This window comes from Nomia melanderi, chromosome 9 (genome assembly GCF_051020985.1).
Source record: "Nomia melanderi isolate GNS246 chromosome 9, iyNomMela1, whole genome shotgun sequence".
In the NCBI taxonomy this organism is placed as follows: domain Eukaryota; kingdom Metazoa; phylum Arthropoda; class Insecta; order Hymenoptera; family Halictidae; genus Nomia; species Nomia melanderi.
Window position 1 is genome coordinate 2,279,114 of NC_135007.1, and position 10,121 is coordinate 2,289,234.

Genomic DNA, 10,121 nt, shown 5'->3' on the forward strand with positions numbered 1-10,121 from the left:
TTCCTTGGCAATCGTTTTCATGTCACGAACAGAACCATACAAATTTAACCCTTTCACTACCACTATTGACATGAAAAGTTTCCATCCACAGTCTAAGCCTCAAATTTTCAAAATTTTACATAGTATGATATATATTTTTATCCATATAGAATTAAAATATGCCACATGAACATTCTAAACGATTAATAATTAGATGAAAGTAAATCAAATTTCATGGATTAATCATAAAGAGAATTAAAGTAAAATCTGCATCTCATATGCATGACACGTGGTAGCCAAAGAGTTAACTATACACATTTTTTATACATTAGTCGCGTCAGTATAAGATACTCACGGGAAAATGCAACTGGCGATTTATGCTATTCATCTGTTAATATTGTCATAAAGAAGAAGCAGCAGAGCGTACTGAAAAAAAATCTTTTAAAATGCTATTACGGAGAAAATTCTTTATTTTGATTATACACAATAGCATGTCTTGCTCGTTCACAAAGTACGATTATAACGATTAAGGAGAACTTGTTAACCCCTTGCCTTATAATAATGTGTGAGACTCATGATGAAGATTTTAAACAAAATTTAGCAAACATAAATATCACTCAATTCTTTCGAATTGAAATTCAATATTATTCTTCTGTTAACAATAATTATACACTATTACTATCAAGCATTCAATGTGATTAACATGTTATCCTTCCGATAATTATAACTATAGACTTTTTTCAGTTTCTTCATGAATACTCTAATGAATATATAAGTGATATATAATATAAGTGAAACTATTTATTTTTCAAATCATTTCGGATATTTAATACTCTTAAGGTATTAATGAAATAAAAAAACTGAAACCCATCATTCTGACAGACGTAGTAGTTCTAATGTTAAAATAAATATAGACATAGAATATACCTAGAATTTTTCTCTTTTTCTAATAAATTATTAACAGCAAAACAGTTTTGTCGTACTTGAAAAATAAATCATTAGGTAAGGAGTTAATGCTTGAATGTTCGAGTACTTAAATCGAAATCGGGATAGCCGTCTGCGATTCAGAACCACTTTTATAGAATCATTTGCCTCATGGTTGCTCATAGTTAATATTTCATGGGAACGCAAAAGATTAAACGATCATAATTTGAAAACATTTCTATATTATAAATAACACTACCTAATGCGGTACCATTCAGCCACATGAACGTGCAATAATAATAATGCAATTCAATCAAATGATTTAATATTATATTTTTTTCCATTTTGTGTATTTTGCTCTATGAAATCGTGCGACATTTAACGTGTTAACGACGTGTCATGGAATATGTTTATGAAAGAGTTTGCATTGTAAGAAAGCTTATGTGACAATGTAAACAGCGATATTCTATGACAAGTATTCGAAGTTTCCAAGTGTAAGCCGTGTCCATTAGGAATTGTTTCCCAATTTTCCATTAGCATTGCAGGCATCTTCAGTGGGTTTCAGGACTCACTGATACCGGTTAGCCAGAATTAGTATTTCCTATTTAAGCATATCTTGCTCGAAGTTACGGATGAATGATCAATGATGAATAACCAATTCGGTATTTTTAATTGGTCAGCTGATCAATTAAAAAATAGGAGGAGGGTGGTCCAAATTGGGCTAACCAGGGAGCTTTTCAACTACAACACGCCGATTTTGATGAAGCTTATGGGAAACATAGTTCTCAAGAAAATATTTGACACGTATCTTCTTTTATCAACCAACATCTACTTTGAAGGGGTAAAAACACATCTCAAAGTTGAGGGTTGAAAGTGTATTCTCTTACAATATCTCTGAAACTAGAGGCTGTGGAAAAACAGTTTTTTTTACATTGTTCGCCTCGAAATATGAACAATTTAGATTTCTTTTATAAACCGTAGTTTTGGAGACATTGTAATAAATATATTTCAGTACTCAACTTTGAGGGGTGTTTTCACCCGTTCAAAATGAATGTTGGCCGATGAGAAAAAATACGTGCCAAATATTTACTGAGGATTGTATTTCACATAAGCTTCATCAAAATCGGCGTGCACTGGTTGAAAAAATTCTCTTGTAAGTTGATAACCGGAGTCCCTGTTGTAATCGTTGGTATGTTTCAAAATTTCCAGTGTTTCTCTATATTTCCTGTGATAAAATCCTGAGGTTTTTGCGATATTCTTGTGCATATTGAATAAGTGGTTCACCTGAAAATTAGCCGGTGCATTATCGTGGTGCAGCTACATTTTCAGAAGCACTAACTATCCGAGCCAAGAAAGAGATTCTCTCATCAATGTCGCGTCGAATCCAGAAAGGCGACACATTTCGCGATGATAAAACTCGCATCAAGGAAATCTCTAATTATTAATTTGCCAGCCGTTTATTAGTCCTCGAATAAATAACGGAGAACCGTAGAAAGCTGCTCACCTTCGGCTGGAGGTTTTGAATCAGGCTAATGACAATCGCGATAAGAATTCCCGCGCGTCGTTGTGTACGGAGAAGCTTTGCTTCTTAGATTGTTCTTTATCGGCCATTGTCCGACAGATCGGTTGATCGTGGAACGAATTTACTGTTACGTAAAACGCGATCGGTCGGTCGCTTCGGGGGGAGATCGGATCAAACGATAGCGTACAAATACAATTTCTTAACGGGACAATCGGCCGGCGGCGTTCTGAAAATCGCTCGGTGATTCCTGATTGTGCAAGGTTGAATTTTAACGCGCAGCGATGAATATTAATTATCATGAATATGATTAAAACACAGCCCGGAGTGCTGTCGGGTCTGCACGGCCATTAACATTGTGGTAACATGTTGTATTAATTCGATGGACACGGTCGTCCTACGAATTTTATTACGGCAACGTCACTACGTAAGTCTTTTTTCTTGACACTTCCAAGAATGGAAGTGGCATGCAGTGAATCGGACAAGTATACTCCAACACTGAAAAATTGATAACTTTTCTAAAACGAAAGTTTTAAAGTCATTAGTGTCAATGTATTAGTTAGTTAAATAACTGGTTACAAAATAAAGGTACACAAATTAGGCGATATATTTTTCTTAGTGGAAACAGAAACAGACAGAAAGACGAAAGTCGGAAAACCGATTAATCAGACAATATAGGGATGGATATAAAGTTAAATGAAAAGAAACGTAGAACTTTCGAGATAAAAGATAAAAGAAGGTGTTGCTTTAATTTTGTGTTTTTAAAGAGTGATAAATTATTTTTTAATTATTGAATTATTATTTTCATTTTTGACCTTGGAAGAAGGGCATATAATAAAGGGCTAAAATTTATGAAATATAACGTAGTCCCTTGTAGATTATGTAGACATCCTTAGAACACTGTTAGATACCCTTTGAACTAGTTTCCCCTAATGTGTATATTAACCCCCTGTCCTATGATTTCTTTCATAACTCTGTCCGTTGAGATAACTTTGTCATTATTAATTTGTCAGAAGACAAAGAAAAGTTCTCAATTCATCTATATCCACCTTTATTTCAGAACACAGCAATAAATAAAAGAAAAAAAGTATTCAAGTAGAACCTGTTAAGCCGTTCATACAAACGGCGGCAATAAGCACGCGCTGAACAAACGAACATCATCTTAGACGCGTCCACTCTCGCGTATTTTTCTTTTGTTTATACTTCACTTGTTTTTCACGCGTTCCCTCTTGTTACTGTGTATCGTCGCATGGTCGGTCTAACGTGCATCGTGGTTTCTCTCCTCATCAAAACCCTAAATTATCGAACAACATTTAATTTCTATAACTTACTCTTGAGAACTTCCTCACGAGTCTGATACAGTTTCTTCCACACTTGCTGCAAAAGTTTCGGGAAAGAATGAGAAAAGTCACAAATCAGTCTGAAATAATGGTTTTATTGTTTTTCAAAATATTTTTCTTCGACATTGATACGTTTTCCATTGTATTGCGTCAGCACTTTCAAATAAACAACAACAAATAACTGAATAACAAAGGATTCGAATCTTTTGCAGCATGTACGTACGGAAAGGAGTTCAAGGTGCCTATAAGTTTTATTTCAACTCATACAATACAGAAATTGTTTTTAAAAAATGTAATCCTATGTCACAATTTTTACATAGATGAAACTTGTAGGAACCTCGATGTCGAGATAGATTGCCTTGAATTCTTCGCTACCAAAGATAAGTCGTATCGTCATGGAATTGAACAATTAGTCAAAAACTATATAACATAACTATAAATAATAATAAATAAAACTAACCATAGAATCAAATCACCTACATTTCGACAATTAACCTTTGTTGATTACTGTTATATGTATTTCTGAAGTTTTGAGAATAAAAACGCGCGAACTTATCACTCATTCTAATAGGTATATTAACAGAATAACATCGAGCATTTTTTTCATTAAAATTCTCGCAAGCAGAGTAGCTTTTTGCTCTCTAACCTAACTTGAGCACAACCTGACAAAGGCAAAGGATCGATATAATGAGTGAAAGCGGGATAGACTTCAAAGCGATGCCGTAATCGTCAAACATAAACATGCAATGAAGAAAATTTTAATTGTGATAATTTTAACCTTACTTTCTCAAATGTAGCACCGATGGGTCATTGAAATTTTGCTGATTAATATAAGTCCAATCAGGACGTAATTCGGACTAATTTTACCGACTTAATGTAATTAATGAAATTAAAGGTTCATTCCCCGAAATAGATAAAACTAGACCGATTTACATCGTGTTTGAACTCATTTTAATCAGAAGAATCTTAATAAACTATTGGTACTACATTTGAAGAGGTAAGACTGAATGTACTGAAATTGAAATTTTCATCACTGCACGATTATTGGTTACGTTCGCAGCAACTTATTGAAGTGTGCCTGTTTCCCTTATGCTCATTGTATTCATATTCTGTCCCTGCCTGCTGAAATCACGTTAACTGAGTTCGAGACAGTGAGTAGTTGAGAATAGTGAGGATGATTCGTTAAAATTTAACCGAGCAGATTCCTTTAAAATTTAACCAAGTATCACTGTATTGACTGTTTTAGTTACTAGATACACCCTATATTACAATAGTCCACGTTTTTCCACCATCACTTCAACCTGGAAATTCTAAACAACTGAGCTGTAATTCCTTTTTAAAGATCACTTTCATTTATTTTATAATTTTGATTCCGTATCTTTTTACAGCCGATGTAAAAAAAGTTTTACTTTTTATTTGTACACGGTGAAATTAATTAAATATAATTTTCATAACTTTTTAGAAACAATTAATTTATCAAAAATGTGTATTTAATATTAAAGATGTAAATTCTGGATAAACCATTTTTCTTACACAAATTGTTATTTTATAATGTATATTTTAAACATAATATTTAGATAAACGTATGGTAATGTAACGGTGAGAAAATTTTATATTTTAATTAAAATATCATGAATATTAATAGTATAATTGTTAATAATATAATACATAGATAAAGTTTTGGTAAGCGTAAATAGTGAAGCAAGAAAAGGAAACTAAAATATATTAATTGACTAAAATGTATAATAATATTACTAGAAAGCTATATATTACATTTCAAGAAACGCCAGCATTTGTTCTTGAGAGTATAAAAAAAGCGAACTGGTGACTAGATCAGAAATAATCTTTATGATATTTAATCGCGCATAAGAAGCATATAATAGTCACTTTCTAACATAAGACCGCGGTTAAAACCGCAGACGGAACGTTCACCTTCTGTAAAATCGAATACCTGATCTATCCTTCATCTACTTGTTAATTTATTGCTAATCATTCACCTCGACTACGGTAATCGCAATTTCTTTACAGGTTTTATCATTTTTATAAATACTCATAACAAAATCCAAACATGTGTATACACATTTTTTTATCAATACAATGTTCGTATTAAATTACTCTAAATAATATCTTTTCATGGAAGTTCTTTATTTTTATATACAGAATATTGCAAATCTAAGATAATAATTTAATAATTTAAGGTTTGATTTTTTTAAATTATAATTTAATAATGTAAAGTAATATAATTTAAGAGCTGTTAAAGTATTTAACCAATATTTTCTAACACAATGTTCAATTTCTATGTAGTTTTATAGAATGATATTTTAAAGCATGTACTATCGTCATTTAATCAGATTACCGTTGAGTAGAGTTGGAAAATCAATTGACTACAAACAAATTGTCGTGTATGATAACACATACGCAACGAAAGCAGATAGGTTAACAGCACTACTTTGTTCAAGAGTTTACATTTCGAACAGTAGTGATTGTGAATCGAATGTCCACGTGAACTGTATACTGGGTGTATTCAGTAACTGAAACAGACTATAATTCTGTTCTTATTGAAATTAAGAAAAAATCATAAAGGTAATCTTTACCATATTTTATAAGTTTTATTATGGTGTAATAGGTACCATTTTTTCATAAATTCATTGATACAGTTACGAAGAATAATATTCAATGTTGTCCAAATACTTTGACATATTAAAAGTACTACCTTGCTATTTTATTTTCTAACAGCGTTTTCACTCAATATTCAAAATAAGTATAGTACCCCTTAATGTTTCTTACGGAAAATAACACGAAGAAAATATGTATGTAAAAAAACATAGAGTTTCATTTTAAAACATTGCAATTGCACTACAAAACTACGTAAATGCTTTTTTCACATACTTCCATGCGATTTTCTCTAACTTTAATAGGAACAAAGTTACAACCTGTCCCAGATACTACATTCCACCGCGTATACACTTAACGTGAAATAGTAAAATAGGTTTTGATTCATTTATTGTGTCAAAATATATAAATAAGAATTATACTATTTAAATAGACAGTCATAATGATTTCTTAATTTCTTATCCAATATCAAAATAAGTTCAAAAAGATATACAGTAGCATATAAAAGCATTCCAACGATTACAGTTACAGGTTTTAACGTGTGAAGTATGTGTATTGAATTAAGAATTTTAAAAACAGAATTAATTATAATTTTTAAGCAGTAAAAAATCATCTGCAATCCACTTGTACGATTCGTATGTCCTTACTTGCTTATTCCTTTTCGGATAGTTAATAGTTATAATTTAAAAAAAAGTATTTCAATATCAACTTTAGCATAAATTTTACAAAGCTATATAAATCTATTTTTTACAATATAGGAAAAGATTTTATCATGCGTTAAATTTGACTCACATCAGCTCCAATCGTTTTCTGTCGTTCGATTTGACTAATTTCGATATTTAAATACGCAACATTATTATTTTACATTATAACATAATTAAGATTTCACAATTAATGAAATGAATAATATTTTTCTTTCATAACGTAATAAAGTGAGGAAGGTTTTTAGGATCTTATCTTTTTTAATAGAACAGTGGCGTTTTACAACCCTTATTGGAAACTCTGAAGAAATATTCCACTGGTACTGCATTATCAGAGAAGCATTACTATATGTAACCATCATTAATGACAAAATAATTAAATATATGTCTCCAAATATTAATTCAATTTCTTAAGAATCTGCTAAATCTGTAGTAACATTTATTTACAACACTGTGGGTACTTAAAACTATTAAACAAACCTTTAAATAACAATAAGGATAGACCAAAAACTTATTCACATATTCATTTATTTCTGTAAATACATACATATGTTGAAGACATGACCATGAAGAATCAAGAAGGTAATATATCTGTCCTATATCTGTCGGGCGTCATAAATGTCTCATTCTTAAATGACTCCACCTAGTCTTATAAACCGGATTTAAGCAACTTATTTATAAGAATTCTAGCAAACTCTCTGCTCTCATCGTTTCGCTTAAAATTTCTTTATATGGAAACAGAAACTTAATTTGTCATATAACATATCCGCATTTTTCAATGTGATCAATTCTCGTTTTATTATTTCTTGTATAAAAATAATTTACTGTACAGTTTTTAGACTGAAAAGTTAATCATAAAATTTGTTCTAACTTTAATCACAATAAATGAAAATAATTAAACAATCTTCTGCAATAAACTAAAAAAGTTTATTTTATTTGAATGCATTTTAAATATTGCTTATAAGCAAGAATTTTTGTAAGTGGACTATTCAGATGGTTTCAAGACTTCTTTTATATATATGTCATGATGGTAAAGATGTACTGTTTGTAACGAAGTAAAAACGTAATTAGGACACACTAAGAAGTATAACAAAATTATTGAAACATATATATTTTTGAAACATTGTGTTTACAAAAAAATGTCATCAAATAGTAATTTAATTTTTCAATTTATTTAAGTTATTAATTTGATTGAAAACTAAAAAGGAAAACATTTGTTATTGCAAGAAACTTAAAATATTGATCAATGATATAATTTCAAAAATATAGTTACAAAAATATCTTGCTCATATAGTGTTTTCTAAATATGTAACTGGTATTAAAAGTAAAGATTCTAAAGCTAAAATAATTTTTTCGATACATACTATATAATGGAATGATTTTGTAAGACAAAATAAGGTGAAAATCAAGGGTAACAAACTACATAATAATTTCAATTTCAATTCCTGTTTCTTTTTCAATTTCAACACTGTCCACTAAATGTCATAACCATTTCTCTTCATCGCTCTCAGTGATTAAGAAATTTAATTAAAAAAAAAAAAGACTTAAGAAATTTATTGAGTCTTAAGGGGGGAAATACCTTTAGAACCTTAAAAAATCGCAATATTTTTTTTTTCTATAGGATGTTAGTATAACATCTTAAGGCTATGGTGCCAAAGTTTTAAAGCGAAATTCGGAGCCCTTCTGATGCTATTGGGAATCATAGGCGGTAGCCCACCGCAGGTATATATTCACGCGCTAGAAGCGGAGGACCCGCCTTTCATAATTCCCGCCTTTCAATCATTGTAAACATGTTACTTTACTTTTTTTGCGTTATAGAAGAAAAATTATCATACAGCCGGCTTCGAAATATTAAAAAAACAAAAAACCTCGGTGGAAAAGGCAAGCTGACTGATGCGCTTATCAGGAAACTCACCGCATACTATGGCTTAGCCATACGAAGAAATATTCATAGTGTGGAAAATATGAAGAAAGCTATAATGGCCTCGTATTATCACTTATGCTCCACCAATGAAAATCCTAGGCACGAATACTGCCCGGTAGGAAATGACAGCTGGTGCAAGTGGCAGAAAGCTCTAGCAACAGGAGCAAATTTGGACCTTATAGAACATCCTGCATCACTGCATCCAGACGCGCAGAAGCACATCCTACCAATTTACGAAGATTTATCTGAAGAGAATCTACTTGAGAGGTGCTTGGGCGGACATACTCAGGACAATAACGAGAGTTTCAACTCAACTGTTTGGCGGTTCGCTCTAAAGCACCTGCACTCAGGAATAAAAATTATCGAAATTGCAGCATATTTGGCAGCTGGCTTACTTAACGAAGGATATGCTTCAGTTTTAAGAACTATGAGTGCTTTGAATACTGTATTTGGAAAACAAGCAAAAACATACGCCGACAAAATCGACGAACAGAGAGTAATTCGACAGGAGCGACGCACCTCATTAACTACCAAAGATGCTCGAAAAGCAAGAAGAGAGCAACGTCTGGAGGAAAATCAGCTCTACGAGGAAACAGAAAGAATATTGTATGGCGCAGGAATCACAGACTAGCTGCTAAGTCATTGAAATTATTGAGTTATCACTTATCGAAACTTTGAACATGTTTATCTCAAAACTACATTTTCGAAATCGGTGGAACCAATAACTCAAAAACTACTCAATCAATCTTGCTGAAATTTTGCACACATATCTATAACAATATTTTCTTCTATATGAACCTAAAAATATGAAATAAATTGTAAATAAAAGTACCTTTTTGGTGCAAAATAAAATTTAAATTCTGTTTAAACGCGTGCCATTTTTTCAATTTTCAATATTTTTCACTTTTTTTAGGTTCACCTACAAACTGTAAATGTTAGTTATCGAAATATGTCTTGCTGGTTTGTTTCAAATCAATGTAGCCAATGTTAGAGCTTACACCATTTAATAAGTCGCACCACAACCTTCCCGAAAAACAGGAACATAACTGCGCCATTTTTAAATATTTTGAAAAACAAAAAATGCGTTGTAATAGAGAAAGAATATAATAAATGATAACCAA

General features: G+C 31.4%; 1 protein-coding gene across 1 annotated transcript; it reads left to right on the forward strand.

The window, feature by feature from the left end:
• Positions 1-7,636: 7,636 nt before the first annotated feature.
• Positions 7,637-9,631, forward strand: LOC143174901 (uncharacterized). Its single transcript, XM_076370670.1, has 2 exons — positions 7,637-7,658; positions 8,895-9,631. The coding sequence occupies exons 1-2, from the start codon at positions 7,637-7,639 to the stop codon at positions 9,629-9,631; spliced, it is 759 nt and encodes a 252-aa protein (XP_076226785.1).
• The last annotated feature ends 490 nt before the right edge of the window (positions 9,632-10,121 follow it).

Bases quoted from the DNA above. Each gene is read 5' to 3' on its own strand.
- LOC143174901 (XM_076370670.1), top strand. From the start codon at position 7,637: ATGACCATGAAGAATCAAGAAG. The intron at 7,659-8,894 runs GTAATATATCTG...TTTGCGTTATAG, and splicing joins GACCATGAAGAATCAAGAAG to AAGAAAAATTATCATACAGC.